This window comes from Micrasema longulum, unplaced genomic scaffold, assembly GCF_059751315.1.
Source record: "Micrasema longulum isolate JH-2025_06_02 unplaced genomic scaffold, ASM5975131v1 h1tg000639l, whole genome shotgun sequence".
NCBI classification, from domain to species: domain Eukaryota; kingdom Metazoa; phylum Arthropoda; class Insecta; order Trichoptera; family Brachycentridae; genus Micrasema; species Micrasema longulum.
Genome location: NW_028277835.1, coordinates 974,183 through 998,762, shown reverse-complemented (window position 1 = coordinate 998,762; position 24,580 = coordinate 974,183). Strand labels below are relative to the sequence as shown.

The 24,580-nt window shown below is 33.0% G+C and overlaps 1 protein-coding gene across 1 annotated transcript in view; it reads left to right on the top strand.

The window, feature by feature from the left end:
* Window positions 1-5,232: 5,232 nt before the first annotated feature.
* LOC148279950 (organic cation transporter protein-like) overlaps window positions 5,233-24,580 on the top strand; it is a 31,598-nt gene continuing 12,250 nt past the window's right edge. The window contains exon 1 of the mRNA XM_088229167.1: window positions 5,233-5,642. Coding sequence (XP_088085293.1) covers window positions 5,630-5,642 — 13 coding nt within the window. The 5' untranslated portion in view covers window positions 5,233-5,629. The remainder of the gene's footprint in view (window positions 5,643-24,580) is intronic.

Here is a 24,580-nt window from a genome sequence, read left to right as displayed (position 1 = left end):
TAAATTTTATTAATGAACTTTTTATTTAAAAAACCGTATCTGTCAAATACAAAACGTATACTAACTTACTAACTACTGACTACTAACTCTAACTAACTCTTCACTGGTGACATCACCTACAAGTAAAATTGACTAACTGTTGCTTGGTCAATTCTTTGGATCTTAAATTTACGAATAAAAGTGACTATGTGTGTTGGTCAGTTTTACTTGTCAAAAATCTGTGAGCTTCTATCAAATAGTCACATATTTTACAAATTAAATTCTTTTTTGGAATGTCGGATCAACTTGGCATTTTTACCAGTCAAGCATTATGCTAATACGATGTCAAAAAGTATATAATCTGAATTTCGTCATTTTTGCAAATGGCTTTTACTTGTATAACCACGATATATATAAGTTAAAAATAGGTGTGGGTGGGAATACATTTTATTTTAAATTTCAATCAATGCTACAATTACGATAGATTTCAATAAATAAAAAATAAGTGCTAATAATGAAACACATTTTTTTGGCCGATAAAAATTTGAAAATAATAACAATAATAATAATGTTTGGATAATTTATACAGCGCCATTTTTGTGAAAATCGCCTCAAGGGCGCTGTACAATAAATAAATATCCCAACACGGCTTGCAGCTACAGAGCGCATGGACGGTTGGGATTCTAGTTCCTCGTCTCCAATTATGATATATTAAAATTATGATATATATGAGCTAGATAACAGAACGTCTTGAAGCTACAGAGCTCATGGACAATAAGAAATCTAGCCCCTATTTACATTTTTATTTTTTAAAATTTTATTTGACAATGAAGTTTAGAGTTTAAGTGATATTTTAAAAACGAAATAAAAATCAAATTTATAAAATTGGAAGTTAGATAACAACAAGTCTTGCAGCTACTGAGCGCATGGACGGTTGAAATTCTAGACCCCACAACAAAGTACATGTTATATACTATTCATTTAAAAAATAAGCTATTTAAATCTACTTTTTTATCCATAATTTCAACAAATCCTTAGTTAACCCCTATGTTAAATCAAAACAAATTCAAATAATGCATTGAATAGTTTTGGAGCTATGCAAAATTAGTGTCTGCGCGAGTCTGGATTTACAATAAGGGATGTCAAGTGAACTATTCAATCTTCGACTGGGTCAATTAAATTTCTTAGGAAATAAATGTTGGTGCATAAAAAACATATTTTAGACAGCGCTGGTAGTAGATTTCTCGTAACTTCAAAAGTTCAGCCTCCTGGAATAATTGGCTGGAGGGAAAAGTTGAATTTGTACGAAGTATAATTTTAATAATTTTGTTTTGTACGGTTTTTAAAGGCTTAGTATTATTATTATAGGTTCCTCCCCATCCAATTTTTCATCTCTAAATAATAAATATCTCTTGATGGGTTTTTTAGTATAAATTTATGACTAATTCTTCTTTTGACTAGTCTCTTTTTGGTTGGCTGGAAGATATTCCTTTTAGCAATAAGTCCGCCAAAATACTTATTCTTTGAACTTAAAGTTTTAAATAAATTCTGTACAAGGGCATGATTAAACATTTTGCTAGTGTTTGGATGAATTTTTAAACATATTTTGGGGGGAACATATTTTTTTAAATAAATGTTTCATGTCGGAATCTAATCCAAGGACCTGTTAGATAGTTAGCAAACCCACCAATTTGTTGACATATTTCTTCTTCTTCTTCTTCAGCCTTGTTCTCTCCAATGCTGGTTAAAGGCCTCCTCCAAACGTCTCCACTCCTACCTGTAACCCGCTTTTATGATCCATGTTCTGCCGGCTCTCGAAGCAATGTTTCTTCTTTTCGTTTTCCTCTTTTGTAGCCTTTCAACTCCTCTTTTGTTCCATTCCGCCATTTCGCCTCGGCAAGCGTCAGCATTCAGCATGACAGATCATAATATTATCAGACGATTATTATTGATTGTTGTGAATGTTATACATACCTGCAAAAATAATATCGTAGCACATAATGACTAACCTATGTTTTGTTTTCAAATTCCTTATAAATGATATTTTAATAATAAAATCCTCCACTAAACTATCAGTAGGTAAAGTAAACATTATTTAAAATGAAAGAGATTTTTGAAAACAATAAGAATACTCGGTTTTTTTCCGAGTTCTTTATATTATTTTAAACGTTTTCTTTTTTTTTGTAAATAAGATTTTTCAACTCACGCAAAAAGAGCCGAAGAACAAGTGGACAATAAAAAAGATAGGACAATATAGTCTTGTCCCAGATGAACAGCGATGACCGTGCAGGACAAAACGCTGGGACAATACGAAAATTAGAAGAAAAAAAAACGAACTAAATAATAACATGCCCGGAAAAATGCCCGGGAGCTATACGTACACGTCGATCAAATTGCTATTGTCATAAAATCCTGTCCGTGCTTGTTCAGACGAGGACAATGCACGCGGTGGTGTTATCATTGTTCTGCGGAGATAGCCTGCCCGTCTATCTCGGTGATAAAGTCTCGGAACAACAACAACTAAAACAGAGTTCACTTAACAGATATTACCGGTGTAACGAAAATACGTAGATTCGTTCAGTAATAATGTAATGTTTTGTAATCCAACATCAAGAATGTACAGATTTTACAATAATATTTAAAGCACTGAGAGTGTCATTTTTAGGCAGATTGTTTAGATTTACGAAAATGTACTATAGAAGATACGCTATTATCCTAATATAATAATTTTATAGTATATTAATAACTATAGTCCTTCAAAATATAGCTTAATTAGAATGACAGCTGTCAAACTAATTTCATTAGTGTTTTGAAATTACTGATCACTGATCAAATCGATTTTATCAGTTATTTTATGCAATCATGAAACTCTGTTTCTGAAAATTGATATAAACAACGCAAAAACAAGCTTATTGCAGTGTGTTTAACACAATTACTTTAAAAAAAGACAAATATACTTTTTTCATGAACAACATCAAATGAATTATTTTTTTATTCGATCAATTTGTTCATCTCTAACATTTGAGCGACGATTTTTTGTACGATGGGCTTCGACATAAACCTTTTACAGACTGACACAGTTGACTACAACTTCAAGGTCAAAATCAACCTGTATGGGTGGGATCATTGGCCTTTTATAGTCGGTCTAGGAATCAGACTAGACTAAATACTTAAAAGTAGTAGGAACCTCTTACCGCTACATACACACAACCTTTCACAGCGACATAATATATTTATATGAACGAACTAGATCTGAAAACACTATTTTATTTGGAATTTCAATTTAAATAAACAGTTTTTAAAAACGGATTTTAATTTCATAATTATCCTACTGAAAGAGGAGAACATATTTTATATGATAAAAACATAATCGAGAGGTCAGATTTTATCTTGAAAATTAATATTAGTTGAACACAGCTTTAGTAATGTTCTTCTTTTAAAATAATTGAAATCGTCAATAACTAATGAGTCTATCTTCATTGTAGATTAATGTAATATTATTATTGGACAATTCAATTGACTAAGAAAAAAAGTAATAACATATTCGAGTGGGTGTACCCAAAAGAAACCGGACTAATGTTTTTTTTTAATTATTTGATTTTTTATCTTTAATATCCTTTAAAGAGCTCTCTATTGGAGCTAATGTACTTGTCGAATCTTTTATTTCATTCCAAGGGTGGTATTCTGAATCTTCAGTACCCCCTAAAGAGTGATTGATTTACGGATTTTTATTTTTAGTGAAAATAAATATGAAAACGTGAAATCAAACATGATGATTTTCATTAAGAATACGAGTATTATTGCGACCGCAAACACTGAATTAGATTAAATTCGCCTTTGTAGTTAAATCATTAGTGTGACCATTATATGAAGCAAGGTGTCGTCGGTCGAATAGGGATTTTTTTTTTTTTTTAACATTTTAAAAGTAATAAGTAAAAAAAAAAACAGCCCTATGCACCATCAGGTGCGGTGCAGGGTTTGGTGAGGATGTATCCAGGCGAATCAAGAATACAGTTCTGCGTGTGAAATGGAACCCGAACCCTGGATGAGCGTTTTCGACTCGATGGATACTATCAGGTAAAAACCTGAAAAAGGAAATCGATTGGAGATAAGTCGGCCTCGTAGTGTAGTGGTTGGCGCATTCCCCTACCATTCTTTAGATGTCGGGTTCGATTCCTGGCAGGGTCGATGTGAAATATTTGTTGAAATGGTGGTTTATCACTGCAATATTTCACTGTCCCTGCACTGGTACCTGAAGCCTAAGACTGATCACATTTTCTTCAATGTAACAAAAATGGTCTAGATACGCTACGATTGGAGTACCAATGCAGTGCTCTATGCACCACTAGGTACGGAGAGGGAAATCATGATGATGATCTCCAAGCACAAGAGTTTGTCTCCTTTTTGGAGAGGAATGGCATAAAAAAAACATATTTAAAAAAAAAAGTATTGTTTAGTATTAATATTTATATAAACCATGAAGTAAACTTTTTAACTTTCCTTTTAAAGCGCTTTTTTTCCTTTTTCTTTTTTCTTCTCTACCTCTTTTTTGAAATTGCTATTTTCTTTGTTTTTTTTTTTTATAGGTAAATATTTATATTTATTACAGATATAATATTTATTTTTTATATATGTATATCATTGTATACTTTTCTCGATTTTTTTGTTCTTTTTTAATATTCTGTTATTTTTCGTTGTATTTTTTTCAATGGTTTTATTGTAATTATGTTATAGGTTCATGGAACCGTAAATAAAATAATAAATATAAAATAAATAAAGGCAAAACAAATTTTCATATTTTTTTTCTAAAAAACCTTATAAATATAACTAAATTATATGTAATAAATCAAATTAAAAAAACATTTTTTTAATTCATGATGTAATTTTTCCCTTACTTTTTATGTACCTGTAATCTTTAATGATTAATACTTGAAAACATATTATTTACTATTAATAGGCAAAAAAAATATTGCGGGTCATGTCGTTTAATTTGTCATATTTTTTTTTCCTTTATTATGGCTTTTACCATTCTTAGTAATACTAGCCAGAAACATATGTCATATTATCATTAAAAAAATACAATGGCACTAACGGATTAACGATACTGCATACAATTTAAAGCGATAAAGAATATATTGTTTACTCTTTCAAATTCCAGCGAGCTCTATGAATTAGGAGTGATAACGGCAGATACTCACTTTCTCTCCATTTTGTTCGTAGTTTGAATATAAACTGTTCTTTATTTCTGGTCAGGTACTGGCTTCGTAGAGATCAGGCTAGCGAGGCGGGAACGTTAAATTTTGTAAATAGTTGGTCTTTAAGCGTCCGTCACAGTGGTCGTCAGGCCGCAGACCGCTCGTTCAAGCCTCCACAATAAAGTAGATTAGCTCAATGAAAGATGCTATATTCATTTCAGCAAACAAGCGAAAACTTCCTTCGCACTAACGGCGGATAGCAAACAAAACACAGAAGCAAACAATCCATTAATTTTATTCGATTTCCGTGAACAAATTTGCCATAACAAGTGTTAGCTCACAAAAAGTGAATTGACGTGGTTAATCAAAACAAAAGTGCAACAGTGAAATATTTCCGAAGTAAATTTAATTCGATTATTTGATTTTCAAGTGCAGCTTCCTGGAATTAAATCAAAATGAAACGTGAAGGTTAGTACAATACTAAATTTGCATTTAAATTATGTCAAAGATCATTTTTCATCAACTCGATTCGATCAACGATCAACGAAATTGAATTTATTCATTATTCAAGGTGGCTCAGTTCGATTGAACATTCACTATCTTCAGTTTCAAAATGTATCCGGTTTTAACATTGCTGAAAAAAGGGGTTTGGTTGCTATCATCAATATGAACAAAATTTGCAATGAACAGGAAATACTGTCACTAATGATAATATATGGACGTGACATTTAATGTCACTTCCATTTATCTCCTCTTCGAATTGACGTCAAAAAGGCCGAAACATTATAATCATAATATACAATTAACGACATTTCAGAACTTGCGATTGAAGGGTACACGGCGGAAACGAGCTAATTGCATTTTTTCAATATTTCGAGATATCAATGCCATTTTTTTTTCGTTAATGAGTTAAGTAGAATAGAATTTTGAATTTGTTGCAACAGAGAGGGAAAACATTTTTGAGAAGAGAATATGGAAGTCTAGGCATTTACAGGGCTTATGACGTGTCATTGGCTGGATTAAGTGGCCACTTTACACACTGTGTAACATTCACCATTCGGCCTATGTTTAAAAATCAACATTTTCTCAACTCCTCCGTCTATTGACTTTTGTGAAGTAAAAGAACTGAAACCTTTTCTTCTCAAAAATGTTTTCCTTTTCTGTTGCAACAAATTTAAATATGAATAACTCTCTAGGGAGGAAATACAGCCAGTCTGCAAGCATTTTGACATACTCAAAACATTTTTGTAGAATTTTGAAAAATTAACAAAATGTGGCTCTCTGTCGGATAAATTGTAAGAAAAATATGTGGAGTCAGCTGACAAAAACCATGTCAAAAATGTGAGGAATATTTCAATAAGGTTGTTCTTGTACGTTCAAACACTGAGATAAACCTAAACAGAGAATTTTATGGAACGATAGTTTGAAATTACGTTCTGAAAAATGAGCGTTGTCGCGTCAATGTTGCCATGCAAAATGCGTAACAGAGTAAAAAAGACTAACTGTCTATGCCAGTTTACTGTGAATTCAAAGCTGTATGTCGCGCTTTTTTACAATGCTTCACATTTACTGACTACAAGTTAAGTTCCGGAACTTAAGATGAATGGAAATCAAGACGTGCCGAATCTAGTGTATACATACAGGGTGTTCATTAAACCCTGTCACATCCGAAACCACGATGATCAGTATGAGCAAGAAGACATATTGACACATTAAATAATTTTTGTAGAACGAATAAAATTTAAAAAAATTAAATTTAAAAAAAAAAAGGATGCTTACTTCTGCAGGGGAGACACGAGGAGGGGGAGGGAAGAGTCTGATACCGCGCCGCACTCTCCTCACTTCTCCCCTGCAGATGTGAGCAACTATTTGTTTTTTTAAATATTTTTTTTTTTTAATTTTCTTGGTTCTAAATATTTTTTTGAATATGCTAATATGGCTTCTTGCCCATACTGATCATTGTGGTTTCGGATGTGACAGGGTTTAAAGAACATCCTGTATATAACAATGTGTTCAAATGAGATGTTTTATTTAAAGTGGACGTTTTTGTTCGCTTTTCTCTATTGTATTGTATGTAAAAATGTATTTTACATTAATTGAAAACCTACTTTATTAAACATATTTATTGAGCAAGTAAAAATCAGTAAAAATTAATAGTATTTTTTGCTTTTCTGTAAAATTAATTATTTTTTTATGAGTCCGCTTTGGACGTGTACCCTGCAATGATGTAATACGAGCGAGATAATACTCAGTGTTTTATAAGATAAAATATGTTTATAACAGTTACTCGTTCTACATGGTAGGGTGTTTAGAACGTTATTCATTTCGCTACGTACAATATTAGTTACAGCTCACTCGTCACATGTGAGTTCTCAAATTATTGAAAACACATCAAGCAATTGATTAGTAATTATTATTACACGCGTCCGACTTTCACATTCATTAACTCATAATACAAAAATATTTATGGTATTTTCAGGTGACGACTGACGTGTATTTAATAAATTTATTAAACACCTAAGGAATCTAATGATAACCCTTTCTTTGTTTCGTAGTTTCATTAGGTCAAAAGCAAACCTTTGCAAGTGCGTGTCAAATTCACCATTCTGCAATTGAAATGTATTTACAGACGTTTCATTCAGCGCCCTTGAGGTGATTTTCACAAAAATGGCGCTATTCAAATTATCCGACTGTAATAAAAATAATAAAAGATGAAATAATTCCAGTTCAGTGATCAGCGCTTTCAATAGGTCTCGCGCTCGATTTCCGAGATGGTTTACATGAAATGTTTACCTGAAAAAGTGTTTTTACGCTACAACTTCTCGCACTGGAATGGTTGAGATACTCTGCCATTGATATACCAATGCGGTGCCCTAAGCACCATTAGATGCAAAAACGAGGGCATGATTACGATAAAATAATTCGATAGAATCTCTCCCACATCTTCACGTAACAAATGATCGAGATGTCCCGCATTTAGCGCATTAACTCTTGCGTGGCTGTGAAGAATAATCATATGAAAGAATGTGATCCCAATACCACAAAAAACTGTTTTACTGTATAAGAAAGAGCACTAGAATAGAATTTATAACAAGGAAGACAGAGACGCTGTTCTGTGGCCGGTGTTTGTGTGAAAGAGACCAAAACAAAAGAAGAAATTTGTTCAATCAGACGGTTAGTAAGTCGGCAGTAAGCGGAAGTGACCGCTAGTTACATATTATGTAACCGGCGTATTCGTGATTTTAAATTCATTTTGTTTTTTTTTTTATGAATTATGGAAAATGAATTATTCAACAGTATGACTGTATGTTTTTTTTTCCAAATGTCCGAACTTCAGAATATTCTGTCATTTGCTTGAGGTAAACGATGTTACATCGCCGTGTGTAAAGGATTTTTTAGCACAGCCTTTTAAAAGTTAATTTACTGCCCTATGCAGCATCAGATGCGAATAGGGGGATCATAAAAATGTTAATCGTGACGCAATTCTGTTTATGAGCAAAAATTGTGTCAAAACCAGGTGATACCAACTTACGTAATAATAAAATGACGTTTGTATGATGTTGATATTAAAACCACAATATCTACTTACTTCGTAAATTAAATTTTATTTACGAATGAAACACACAAAATGTACTCACTTTACTGTTTTTCTCAGTTATAGTGAAAATAAAACATTTTCTTATCACACGTGGCGGCATTATTATTCCTGGAATACAAAGCCTTTACAAAATCTTTTCTAGATCAAATATAAAGAAAGTCAATGTTGCATTTTTCGCACATACGTTTGTTCTACAATCACGACAAAATTTGAAAAAAAAAATTCCTCTAAACCAAGAGTAGGATTAATCAATTGCCACAAAGATTTGCAGTAGCAATTTTGAAATATAAGAAGAGGACATGTGATTTTATTTTCTTTAGAAAAGTACCTACTTTGAATAAATAATGCTTTAGTTCATCCAGAGAATGTTTCTTCTTCTCTGGTCTCAATCCTGGGATTGGCTGGCAGCAATTACTTTCATTATTCTCCTTCATTCCTCCCTGTCTTGTGCGGCTCTTTTAAAGTCAACATATGATGAGCAGCGCACGTCCTCTAATAGGTCCTCCAGGTACTCTCGGCGTGGGCGTCCCCTAGAATTTGTCCCCTCGGTCATCCCCTCCATTATGACATGCAGGAGGCCTTCTTGACGTATAACATGGCCGAGAATGTTTATTTGGTATTATTTTAATACGATATTATACAAATTTACAAAAAATAAACGAATTTAAGATGAATAATACCCGTATGCAGAGACAAACCTTAAGGTGAGGAGAGTACATTCTATTGTCTTCACCTGCGGGTTATTCTCTGCATTTGAAATTAGAATCTACTTTCCTCACCTTAAGTTTTGTCTCTGTATACGGGTATAAGTCACTCAGATACCAAAATAATATCAAAATTCCTAAATTCCACATAAGTCATGGTCTAAATACTTTTGTTTTCAAAGGAATAAAAAATTACAATAATATCCCCGGTGAAATAAAAAAATTGAAAACAAACATATCAGTAAACAAATTCTAAGTAAATTTAAAGAAATTTTTTTTGAACCCAAGTAAAAACAGCTTTCTATTTTTAATTAGTATTATTGTATTACATATTATTTTCTGATGGTGTAAGTCACTCTCCAAACACAAGAGCTAGTCTCTTTTTAGGAAAGTAACAGCTTTAACATTAAAAAAATTATAAAAGTTTATATTATAGTTATGATATTGAAACATGTATCAATTATGTGATTATATTGATCAATAAAAAATATGTATACGATATTGTAAATACGTCCATAAATAAATATTGTCATGTGCCTGTCCCCTAAATGATTTTTTCTGAAAACTCATTGGGAATGTTATGTGAAATTATGTATTTCGTTTTTTAAATAAATTACGTTGTTAAATATTGTACAAAACCATTTTTATTTATTTATTTATACATACTCGTACATTTTATATTCGAAATGGCACAAAAAACATTGTGATAACTTTGGCTTGTACGAGGAGTAGGCTCTATATATGAAGGGTCGGCAAACCAAAAATATTTGTTATTTTATATATCATCACTATAATATCTGAAGGAACCGTAATCATAATATTTACTATAGACGTACTTGACGTGTTTGTACTTCATACGTATATTATGAATTAGTAGCTAGTAAACTGCTCGCCAGATAAGAATGCCTACGCACATAAAGTGTCCGCAATGTAAAATATTAGTTAACGTAGGCATTCTTATTTGGCGACGACTTTACTAACTACAAACAAATTCATATTCATAGCTACATGTTTTATGTAGACAACACATTTATAACTAAATCCCCTGTCAATATTTATTAAAAGATTTTTCCAGGTGTCAAAAACATTTGAATTACACATTTTTTAGTGAGTTTATAGTTATAAGTAGGTATGTGTTCTTTTATAATATCGTTTACCTAACTCATTTCGTGTCATTATTTAACGACGTGTAAAAAGTTAAGTGATGTCACATAAATATTTGTGTATCAAAGGCAATGCTCATATGTATTTTCGATAGACTAAATAAATACTGGACCGAAAAATATAATAAATTACGAGCGGTTTTTAGCAAAAATCATTAGCTTTGTCCTGAGTGTTTTTATAGCTCTATCTAAATCTAAAACACAAAAATAATAATAAAATATGTACATATCTAATTTTAAGTAAATACAATAATTGATATCAAACTTTCGATTGTGTTCATTTAATCCATTTACGAGTATATTCTTAAATCTAGCAAAAATAAAACGTTGCCTAGTTCAGCTCGTATAATATATTTATAAAAAGAACTCTACCTAAATTGGATATCCTAGTCAGCAGGTAAACAGATTCTTTAAATAAAAAAATGTTATTCTGCCGTGTAACTGATATCAGTTCATATGAAGAAAGTCAAAGTTGATTTTTGTTTGGCGACTCTTATACAAATATGGATTATTAAGACGAACGATCAGGAACCTCCCGATGTCCCGATTTGGTTTAATGGGTACTTGATATTCGTACGATGATCTGACAGATGAGATAATAAATTACAATCATGACCCCGCGGTATCACTCGCCATGGCCGTCGCAAATTATATAATGAGATCAAATTATTTCCCAAGAGATATCATTTTACAAATAGCCAGTGCGAAATAGGGTCCTATACTCAACTTGAAAGATTTCGGAAGATATTACATACCTAGGGATCTCACTATAAGGATCTGATAATATTTTTTTATTAAAATTACATGATGGAGAACATTTTCGAGAAGGGAATAGAGAAGTCAATTGATTAGTCTCCATATTCCTTTCCTCTTTGCAGCAAAGTCCTGCATCTCGTCCTCCACTGCTCTCTATTCTCTGCAGCCCTCTTTAGCTCAACATGTGAGGCGCAGTTCAAATCCTCGCAAACTAGCTCTAAATACTCCCGTCGGCGTCTGGGGCGCCCTCTATTTTTCTCCTCAGCTGTTCCTTCTATAATGTCACGAGACCCTTATAGCGCATAATGTGGCGATCCATTGGGCTCGCCTCTCGGAGATGGTTTTGATTAGGTGCCTCCCTTCTTCAATTCTGCTGAGAACCTCGTCATTAGTGATGTGGTCTCTCCAGGAAATACCCAATATTGTATATTCATTTCGAGCCCGTCGACATTGTTGAAACACGTAGAGTAATGTCACTTGCACTCGACCATATCTCTTCATGGACAAAAAAACATGGACTTCTCATAAATCCAACAAAAACCCAAATTGTACTTGTTGGTAGTAAATAAATGTATTCAAAAGTGAATTTTTCCACACTTCCTTTTTTCAAAATAGATGGTACAGAAATTCCATTCATGACTTCAGTCAAAAACTTAGGTATTATCATTCATAAGCATTTAGAGTGACACGATCAGGTTAACGAAGTTAGTCGTAAACTTTATAGCAGTTTGCACTCACTTAAAATATTACAGAATTTCTTGCCAATTAATGTTAAGCAAACATTAGTCCAGAGCTTACTTCTTCCACTCCTTGACTACGCGGATGTATGTTATCCAGATGCTAACTCTGAATTGCTTGATAAGTTAGAACGATTGCAGAATATTTGTATTCGTTATATCTTTAATCTTCGCAAATTTTACCACATAACCAAGTATCGCACGCAACTACACTGGCTCAGCATCAGGCATAGAAGAAACATTCACATTCTATCACTTCTTCACAATATTTTAAATAATCCCACTTCGCCTGTTTATCTGAGAGAGCTCATCCAACCTCTTTCACAACACGGACTATCTCTTCGTTCTAGTAACGAGAGAACCCTTTTAATACCCTGTCATCGCTCTATTTTTTTTGCCTCCTCTTTCACAGTAGTAGCCGCTCGATTGTGGAATAATCTACCCACTAATGTTAGAGACGCCCCTTCTTTATTTACATTTAAGTCAAGATTGAAATTGAAATTTAACGTATTTCATAAAGCTATCGTTCTAAATCAAGTATCTTTTAAATATCTAGTAGTTCAGTCAATTAGTAGAAAATTTATGCATTGATTAGGTTTTCAGTCGCCGCGTCGTCGTGAAATTGCAAGCAACATTATCAAATTGATTAAAATGCAATTTCCCCGCAGTTAGAACTGGCCTGGGCACTATTTCTTCTTTAATTTAAAATTGGGTTTATTACCTGTAGTCTAATTTTTAAATGCCTATCGTAGATAACCTAAACTAGGCTTCTAATAATGTTTAATATTCGCCAAATATAAATGTTGCGCGTTGTTACCTACTCGTAGGTCATAAAACGGAATGTTGTCAGCGTTATTGGTATTTCAGGGACATTATTGTATGTATAATAAATCATACATCTGACTAAATAATATTGTTTACTATGTCGTTGAAGCAACTCATACTAAACACTGAATATTTTGATCTTCCGAAAAAATGTCTACATTGTAGCAAAAGAGAGAGATTAGATTACTTAAAAATGAAAGTAAAATAATTTATGATGCGTTTATTTGACTTTTCGATATTTTTGGTATTATTTATGACCTATTCATAACTTAGCTCTTATCTGCATAGATAGTGGGTAGATAAATATATATTTTTGGGTGGCGCAGAAGCCAAGTTAGCTGATCCATTTAAAGCTTATAATGATTTATTAATGGTTGAATATTGAGCATCGTTTTTTTATTAATTAAGTCAAAGCATACAGTAGGTGTGTCAATTTTCACGGTCACTGTTATCACTCAAAAAAGATACATATTGATAAAGGGTATAATATTTCGAAACTCTTAGTTTATGTCATATTGTTGAGATTTTCGCAAAAAACATTTTATTACTTACCAAAACTTACCGATTTAAAACCTCGTTTTGTTTCTCTCTTTTTGTTAGAAATTGTATCGTTTTTTAAGGGCTTTTTTTTATTTACCTCTAAATTTTCTACCAAGGTTTTGTGCAACTTAACTTATAGTGAGTCAAGTAACTTATATCCGTAGTCTGAGGCTCGAGCCCACTAATTATCACTTTTCTTGTTAAATAGTCTCTATTTAATCATTTTAGTTTGTTTGTTTTTTTTTTTTCAATTTTGGTGGCCATTTTCAACAAGTTTTAGACAATTCACAATAAGAAAATGGAAATCAAGTTGGGATAGAGTGGGGTAAGAACCTCGGACCTCTCTTCCGTGAGTCCGCACGGGACCACAACCTGATTCAAATAAACCAAATAATATACCAAATATATCATATAACCATATTTATTAAATATATATAATTTTATTATTAGTAGGTATACCTACCTATCCTAAATTTATTTTAGAATATTATTCAATTTCGTTGATAAATTATTTTTACCATACGTGTACGATACTGAACCAAACCAAAACAAAGTGCGGATTGAGAATGTCTGAGTTATTGGGCTGTGTTCAGAAAAGTCGAAAAAGAACGCAATCGACATACGGTACAATAACCCAGAAAAATTATATTTGCGTCTTAATACCTTAAAAACCGAAAAAAAAACAGTTTTAATAAATTTCCAAACTAGCACGAATGTGTAGGGTGAGGTTGCTGAGGGTTGGAGCTCCTACCCCAGTTACAGATTGACAGAAGACGCGATGCTGCTGTTTAATTGGTAATCTATTACTTGGCGAATAAGACTTGGTTGTGTAGCGCTGGCGTAGCGGCGATGATGGATTGAAGAGACTGCACTTGAAATACATGCTGGAAGTGCGTGACTGCGTTGAGCTGAGTCTTCAGACTGGCTGAGCTGGACTTGTTGGGCAGACTGATGCTGAACTGAACTGGGCGTTGACTACGCTCTGTAGTCTCTTTATAGACCGCGTTCTATTGTTGTTCATTTCTTCATGGTAGGGACGATGTTAATGCACTGCCTTTCTGTGCAATACTGTTAGAGTTGCATAATTGGTTGTATTGGATTCTATGGAAAATGATGACTTGCTTCATCGGTCATCGCACTGTAATTTTAGGGTGAATTATTTAGCACGGGTGTCATCGATCAATGGACTATGAACCCCACAGATACATCAAATTAAATTCCAATGACTACTATGGCGACTGCTTTTCTTGAAATTTGGCTTTCCAACCGCCGCCGCCGGCTAAATGCAATAAATAGCATGATAAATAAAAAAATAAATAATTAAAAATCGCAGTTTTGGAATATTTTACGTGATTCAAATATGTGATTGCGCAGCAGGATTATACGACATTTTATGTTAGGTGTTCACGGATGTTCCATTGTGATCGCGAATACGATAAACAACCAATAGGAAGAAATTGTTATCAAGTCGCTTATTAGCACGTCGATAGTTATTTGTGATTGAGCTACAGGGCTAGTATTCCAAACGCATTTACAGCGTGTTATAACGCGTATTTAATACGTAAAAACGCCCTATGCCACGCTATAGTCGCGTTCGGAATACCAGGTCAGGGGTTGTATTCCAAACGCTCTCGCGGCCGTATTATCTCGCGTATTTACATACAAAATACGCGAGAAAAATTGTTTTCTCGTGCCGTAAGAGCCGTTATAAAAATACATCAAATAAAAAGTATTCTGCCCTCATATTTGAAATATTTATTTAACACTTTATATACATATAAGGGCATATTGCCTCAAGGCAATTTCTTTCTTTCTACCTAAACCGTTAAAATAAGAAAATAAAATGTACATATATTTAAGGTATAAAACAAAAATAAACTCAAAATCTACACTATACTATGGAGAGAGGAGGAGGAATAGGAAGGAAAGAAAAATGAGATTAGTCATGGTTTAAATGTAAATAAAGAATGGGCGTCTCTGAAATGAGTGGGTAGATTATTCCACAATCGAGCAGCTACTACTGTGAAAGAGGAGGAAAAAAAATTAGAGCGGTCAATGGGTATTAAAGGGGTTATTTTTTTTTAGCCAATCAACAGGCTTAAGGAAGTCTTAATAGATTATTTTTATAGACAAAACATACATTGAATTAAACTTAACCTAAACAATCTTAATTAACACAATATTTACTATCTTGGGATCTCGTTACTAGAACGAAGAAGAACGAAAGATACCGTGATGATAAAAATATCCCTACATTAGTGGTTTCTAAATCTTTTTACTCGTAGAGCCTTTTTTGGATTTTTATAAGATTTTCTCACGGTTTCCAACTCTGAGTAAAAGTACCCGTGTAAAAGAAAGAAAAATGTAACAAAACAAATTCGTTCATTTATTTTTTATTTGTTTCATTATCATTAAATCAGTATTTTATGATATGGATCAGTCTGCAAATCGCCGTACATTTTTTAAATCGTGGAATTAAACTGGATACTGCCAATCTCAATATTTTCTTTTCTACATGCTCTTTATCACTTTAGTTCGATCAGGATTAGTCAAAATGTTTTGATTTTTACAAAGGCGCCGTAAAATATTGCAAAATCTTCACCATAGGTAAAGGGTTATAGTATAATTCATGTATACTTCAATATCTATATGCTTAAAAAGACAGGCATATGAATCGTGCATATTGCCGACGACAACATACGGACTAGAAACCATGTATGTAACAGAAAAAAACAGCCAGAAATTAAAATGCACGCAACAATCCATGGAAAGACAGATGCTCGGTGTATGTCTAAGAGACAGACTAATGAATGAAGAAATAAGGCGCCGAACCGGAGTCGTGGATATCATGGATCGTGCAGCGAAATTAAAATGGCAGAGGGCAGGACACTTGGCGAGGTAAAATGATGGCAGGTGGATACCCAGAATAATAAAGTAGAGACCATGGGCAAACAAAAGAATTGTTAGAAGGCCACAGAAAAGATGGGTCGACGACATTGCCTCTATTGCCGGTAAAGCGTGGATGATGAAAGCTGGTGATAAGAAGGAATGAAGACGTTTGGAAGAGGCCTTAATCCAGCAGTGGAGAGAATAAGGCTGAAGAAGAAGAAGAAGAAATATAATTCATTATAAGGTCTTGAGACATTTGCGGCGCCCGCCCCTGCGGCAACGCGGCGCACACATTTGAAATCACTATTCTGCATGTGGAAATTGTAAACATGCTTTTAATAAATATGATAATTACTAAATATATATACTCTTTAGGTTGACAGATATCTCAATATATATATATTTTTTAAAGAATGTGAAATTCTAGTAGTTTGTCATTGGCTGACTTGAAGGATTATTTTAATTTCACTTTTAGACATTCAGCTTTCTGTTTATGTTTGAATATCGGTATTCCTACAAATCTTTTGCTTTTTATAATGTACAGGGGCTAAAACCTTTATTGCTGGTAAGATTATTCCAATACCTACTCGCCAACGAAGATTCGGATATACTCAAATATAATTTGTAAAAATTAGTTAATATGCGTAATACAATTGTTTTCAAAACAAATAATTATTTTGTCTTCGAACTTCGGGTTAGCTGAATTCACAACTAAGCTGCATATTGATGGTTAGTTAGTATTTAATTATTCATTAAACGGGTCATTAAACTGTAATAAAGTATTTTAAATTGTATGTGCCTGCATAAATTATAATGATTTATACCTATTATTAAATTAACTATAAAGATCTGTGTCATAATACCTTTGGACACCATCAAACACAATTGTCAAAGAATTTAAACAATGACAGATAATATAATAATGTTATCCGTAAACTCACGCAATGAATATTTATTTTTTAAACACATCAATAAGGAACTTCAGCCCTACGGGAAATTGGATACAAATATGTTTTCTTGAGCGCGGTAAAAATTAGAACGTTAAATTGTACAGCAAAGTTTCTTGAAAATGTACGAAAAAAAATAACAAAAAATATTTCAGTAAAAACGCACTACTTTGATCGACGTCACTGGATCATATGAACCATCCAATGATATGAGAGCTATGAAGGATATCCGGTTGGCTTACGGTAAACGAACCGATCGGGAGAATTAACAGAGAACAACCTCTGACGTCACACGCGAAGTTATTTCAGAAAAACTTTTAAAAAATCATAGCGCTGATAATACAATATATAAAAAATAAAAAAAAACATTGGCTTAGTTTAATAGCCTATTAACAAATAAAAAGACACTGAACTTCCTCATTGCAAGTGTAGATACCATGTTTAAAATACGCGTTTTGTTATATTTATAAAAAATATTTAATATTTTTAGATATCTGAATGTTACCTAGACCCTGACGAGTTTTTTTTTACTCAATGGCTACTCTCAAAAAGAAAACCTGAAAACGGATATCGAGTGCATATTAGTCGGCCTTATAATATACTAGTTAGTGAGTTTGCCTGCCACAAAATGAATAGCAAAAAAACAAACAAAAAATAATGACAAAGGACGCAGGTACAATAGCCGAATCTGAGGATGACCTACAAATAATTCTGTATAAACTCCACCTTGTATCACAAAGGCTAAACATGTCAATATCAGTCAACAAAACATCTTACCAAATCCAGACAACCTATAATGAGTAATATGACTATTTTACATTTACATTTTTTTTTTTTTTACATTTACATTTTTTACATTTTTTTTGCACCACAACAGGCCAGGAGGCCCAATTACAGTGGTGAATTACATTACAGAACAACCAGGCTTGAGAAAAATCACATTTTTTAATTTTTATGTTCTCACCGGGAATCGAACCCGGAACCTTTCGTGCGTGAGTCAAGCGTCTTGACCACTACACCACGGAGGCCGACAACAAGAACATTGAACCAGTCATGAGTTTCAGATATCTGGGAGTAGAAATCTCAAGTCATAGCGATTTGTACGCTGAAGTCCTTGAACAGGTCAACAAAGCATCAACTGTGTCGGGGTGTCTGAGTAATGTAGGTAACATGAAGAAATTAATAAGGATATGCGTACCGATGGTGAGGTCAGAATATATATACACGACATGTGAGATTACTGAGATTCATCGTGACGTATGCTATAGAAGCAAGGGCTGACACTATTCGTACCAAAGGGCTACTCAGTTTTTTTATTACAATCCTAACCTAACTTCACATAAAAAATAATTTTTAAAAGAAAACAATTATTATTTGTTTATTTTATTTATTTATTTATACTTTTACATTGTTTGTATTCAATTGTTTTATACATAATAATGTTCCCTCACTGGGGTTTCCCGTGCCGAGGGAAACATTTTACAAAATGTGAAACATGCCTTAAATTAGTTATTTAACAAAATTAACATAATAATGATAATAAAAATACGTAATATATCTAACCAAACTAATTATCATTAACTTAATAAACAATATAAACTAAAATAATCATAACAAACATAACCAATTTATACAGACCAATAGAACAAATTTCATAAACAGTACACACATTTTACCTATTTGGCTTGATCCACTCATCGATCCGTGCGCAACCCACCTCCACTATTTATTTCTTAATAGCAATTTTATATTGAGAGTTCTTACTAATTGTCCTTATGGATAATGGAAGTAGATTGTACACTTTAACCGAGTAGTAGGCCAATCCTCTTTGACCGAAGGTTGTATTTTTTTTTTTTTTTTCTGCATCAGGGTGGAGTATTTAGTAACTCTGGTATTTGTAACGAAATGTAGAGAATAGTGTTTGTGTGCGTATAGTAACAGAGCTTTTACATAAAGTTGTTTTATAGATTTTACATTAAGATTCTCGAATATACCGAGGGACCTAGTTCTTAATAAGGAACCTACCAACGATTACGCATTACGTTGATTAAAGATACAGGTAACCTCCGTTGATCACGGGGGATGCGTTCTGGACATGGCCGCGATAAGCGAAATTTCGCGATCAACGGGGGATTTTCACGGCACTCTTTCGGATATTTTTCAGCTGATTATAATTTTATTTGAAGACAATGCAAGTTTGATCGTTATTTAAACCGACTAAACCAACCATTGCTTGCCTCAAAAACAATTTCTCCACGCTTTTTTTTCAATTGATCGCACTGTCGACTCGGGCAATTTAAAATCCCTACCTACAACTGCAATTTTCTCACCATTTTCTACCATTTCAATTATTTTTTGTTTCTTTTCGTTACAATAGATCTTCACAAGGCGCAGTGACGTCAGAAGTTTGCATAGCACTCACCCCCACTTCTAAGAATAAGAAGAATTAGAACGTCACTACATTGCGAAAAATATCGCATTAAACTGAATCCGCACTCGCCGAGGTTGCGATCAACGGGGTTGAATGTACTTTTTAAGATTTTGTAGATATATTTATACTCAACTCAAAGTCCTATAAATATGCACATAAATACATATACGCACATGCATAATATAATGCACATTGCACATACATTATGTAATTGTTACATAATAGTTGATAGGCGAACGGCTCATTTCATACGATGCTAATAATCCGCACGATACTATAAAACGATTGATATTTCATATCGAATCGGGTTGTGGTCCCGTAGCTAGTGTTGCAGACTCACAAATCAGCGGTCCGAGGATTGAACCCCACTCTACCCTAACTTGATTTCCTTTTTATAATTGTGAAATGGCCACCAAAATTGAAACATATAAGTAAATTTCAATTTAATGTAGTTATAAAAAATTTCATCATCATACCTCTGTTCGCACCCGATGGTGCATGGGGCACTACATTGGAACACCAAATGCAGCGTATCTCTATCAAATATTACATGGCGGCCTCCGTGGTGTAGTGGTCAAGACGCTTGATTCACGCACGGAAGGTTCCGGGTTCGATTCCCGGTGAGAACACAAAAATTAAAATGTGATTTTTCTCAAGCCTGGGTGCTCTGTGATGTAATTCACCACTGTAATTAGGTCTCCTGGCCTGTTGTGGTGCAAAAAAAATGTAAAATGTAAATGTAAATGACGGTAAGGTGGACAGTCTTACGCTTCAGGTACCAGTCCTATTTTTTAACTGAGAGCAGCCATAGAGTAGAAAACACTTCCCAATGATTTCCTGTGTCCGGGTATAGGAAGAATATAGATTTTTGTGTAAAATAGAACCAGGGCTCGTATTACAATAGGAAGTTAAAATTTATTTTCAATTTTATCTTCTTCTTCGATGGCTCTACAGCCCAAATCGAGCCTTGACGTTCTTCAACTTTTGCCTTCGACCCCGCCTGTCCTCAAACTTGTAGAGTCTGTGCTGCCTCAGTCTCATCACTCGTCACTCAGTCTGGGTCTTCCAATCCTTCTTTTATCCCCTGGATGTCCAGTCATGACTCTCTAAGTTACTCGCGCATCAGACATTATTTGTACGTGTCCAGTCTATCTCTTTTATGTGGGTTGAGATACTAAAGTCTTCATATATGCTGTACAATTCGGCTTATTGCCTTATGCGCCACTCTTCTCCATCTTTCACAGGACCACAGATTTGGCGAAGAACTTTCCTTTCAAATATGTGCGCATCTCAGCGGACCTTACTGTCAAGGTCAGTGTCGCACATCCATACGCCAATACAGTCCTAATGATGGGCATGTTCAGGGAAATCATCGTTTTCATATGGACGCTTCTTGACTTAAGTTTTAAAAACATTTTCTGTATGAAAAATAGAATACGCACACAGCTTTTCATTTTTAACTTGTCAAATTACAGGTTACCCGCGAAGATACTTTAAATTTCCATATAAATATACACAGTTTCGTAGATAAATATCGCTTTTACTTTATACCGATGGAAATAGAGTTTGTAATCGCGGCCTAGAGAATCCTGGATGAGTGTTTATGATTCCATGTTTTTTATTTAAATTTTTTCATTGATAAACCCTTACGGGTTACATACATTAAAAAAATATATTTTTACTTTTAAAATTCACACTTTTTATTTTTTTATTTTTTTATTTATTAATAAAACATATAAGACATGAATATCATGATATTATATTCCCAGGAGTTGTACGAGAAAACTCATTTGGGACGGTACATAAAAAAAATAGTACATTTCTTGTAACAATACATAGTATACATTTAAACAATAAAAATTTTAACAAATTTTAACAATCTATGAACTTAATATTAAAAAAGGAAAGAAAACATTTAAACAATCTGTGAACTTAATATTAAAGAAGAAAATAAAAACATTCAAACAATCTGTGAACTTAATTTTAAAAAAGAAAAGAAAAACATTTAAACATTCTGTGAAATTAATATTAAAAAAGAAAATAAAAACATTTAAACATTCTGTGAACTTAATATTAAAAAAAGAAAAGAAAAGAAAAAGAAAAGAAAAAATTCTTTCTACTGTTAAATATAATATTTTTAACATATTTTGTAAAGGTTGTCTGAGTCTTTTGTTTAGTTTTGTCTGGTAGTTTATTGTATAATTTTAGTCCATGGTTTATTAGTCTCGATGGTCCTTTTCTCGTTTTAGAAGGTTGTCTATGATATTTTTCTGATATTCTCGTATTGTGTTCATGTTTACTATAGTTTTTTTCAAGTTTCAATTCTTCGTCTACAATTACATCTGTGGCTTATTTAGGAATAAATTTAAAGGATTCTAGTTTAAAAAGTTCAGTTATATTTAATTGTTTAGTTTGTTAAAAAAGTTATTTAGTTGCTGTTAGATAGGGTAGGTCACATACTAACTTCAATATTTTATTTTGCTGTCTTTGTAGTCTGTTTATGTCATTTTGATTTCCTGTTCCCCATAGTAGTTGCATATAACAAATTTAAGTTTTTACATAGACTTCGTACATTAGATTTTTTTCCGTTTTTGGAACAAAGTTTTTGATTAAAAAAAAAGACTCGTTAATGTCACCACTTTGCTAATTAAATTGTTGATATGAATTGTCCATGTCTATTGTTAGTCCTAAGTATTTAACATGTTCAAGTTCAGTTAGTCGTTTATTATTTATGTAAGCATTTTTTTTTTTTACATTTTTTTCTAGTTTCAAAATGGATAATATTGCATTTTTTTTCATTAAGTGTAAGTAAGTTTGTGTTTGTCCATTTAGTCAACATAGTAAGGTCTTCGTTTATGTCATTGTTTGTTAATACGTCTGTTTGATTTTTATAGAATAGTCCAATGTCGTCGGCATACATAATATTTTTTTCCTTTTGTGTTGTACAGTGATAAGTCATTAATATATAAAATATAAATATATAATTTATAACATTTCTTTGATTTGAATTTTACAAAAAGGTTTCAAACTTTTTACCAAGCTCTTTCTTGTACCATTTTTAATATAATTACAAGTTTTAAACAATTATTTTTTTTACTTACGCACCCACACACATGCACCCTATCCCTCATTCATTACCACACGCACATGTACCCTCTCCCTCATTCATTCACGCATACACACATTCACCTACACATGAATAGAAACGTTACACACATACAATTACGTAAACTCTTTTCTTATATATATGTCATTAGATTTACAGTGGGTTTTTTTAATTGGCTCTAGTATTGTTAATATTTTTCTACTTATTTTTTTATGTAATAGCTGTAAAAATCCCAAATAAAATAAATACAATAAAATAACAGTGGACCCAAAATAGATCTATGTGAGACTCCAAAATTTACTGTTTTTATTTTACTTTTTTTTTCATTTTCAAAGGTATAATGCTTCCGATTTGTTAAGTATGATTTCAATAGTTGCATTCGAATGCTACTGTAATAGGCGCGGCGGGTCACTCTCTCTGCCGTAGCAGTCGCTCCAGTCACAACTGTAATCTATAGGTGCAGGTGTCACCGCAGAATGGCCGGGGGTAGGCAGCCGCGGCCGATCTGCGATAAGCTCCTAGCGATAAGAAAGATATCGCTGCCTAGAGATCCCTTGTCCCGGGGTCGCTAGTAGGTAGCATTGGCGGCTGAAACCCTGAAGCAGGCAACCGGGTTGTAAGCCCGGTATCGCTCCGTCGCCGTCGCGTCAGCGGGAACGGCGTGTGTTCCGGGGAAGTTGCCAGGGTCCAATGAGGAATTCCACCGTTTTCTAATTTGTTTATTTTCTATTAGCGTACTATTTAACTAAACAAAAATATATATTTTTTTTGTGCGTTATTAACAAAGATATGATTTTTTAAGGTTACATTTATCAAATACCGCGCCAAATGACTGTAATCAGTGTGTCACTTTTCAGTAGTGACGTCATGAAACGGTTGGCGTTCTTACTTTCACTGACCTGACAAGAATCTATGAAATATTGCTTTGATTACTTCATTTAGTTGGTCGTAATTTGCTCATTTCTATGTTATGGTTTTTTTTACGAACGATTCGATTTAGAAAGACCTAGAAAGTTGACATGATCTCTGGTTGAAAAAAGAGTATAATGAAAATTATACTCTTTTTTTCTATGGTCACAACGTTCCTTACAAGGTGCGGGGGCTTTAAAGCGGAAACCGGAAATACTACACGTAGATATAAGGAGTGACGTCATTATTTACAATTTTTAACGAACATTTTTTATTTATTTTAGCGTGCGTTTTTGAGATATTTCATCCTACTCCAAAATGTTTTAATATTCACATGTACACGAAAACATTTTTTAAATTTAATTCCGGGTTGAGCTGGAATTCCTCATTATCCTCGACCAATTGAAATAAAACTAATTAAGATTCAAAACTATTTTCAGGTGATGTGTATTTGCAGCACATGAAATTTATGAGTAGTAAATTTATATCATATGTAAGTAGTATGTGGGTACATATTATAAATTACAACCTTAAGGAAAACATTAATTGTATAAATACAATTTCATATCAGATGCGTTCGTGAAATGAAGGGGAAAATGATAAGTGTCAAATTAAAATAATGCTCATATTTTTAATTTTGTAACGAATATATCCTGCAGCCATTTGTTTCTCCAAAATAAAAAATAAAATAGGATAAAACACCCGATTACTCTTTTTATATTCATACAAAATATTGATTTAATGGTAATATTCAGAAACCCCTTAAGTTAACGAGTATTTTAAAAAGTTTTCAAAAAACTA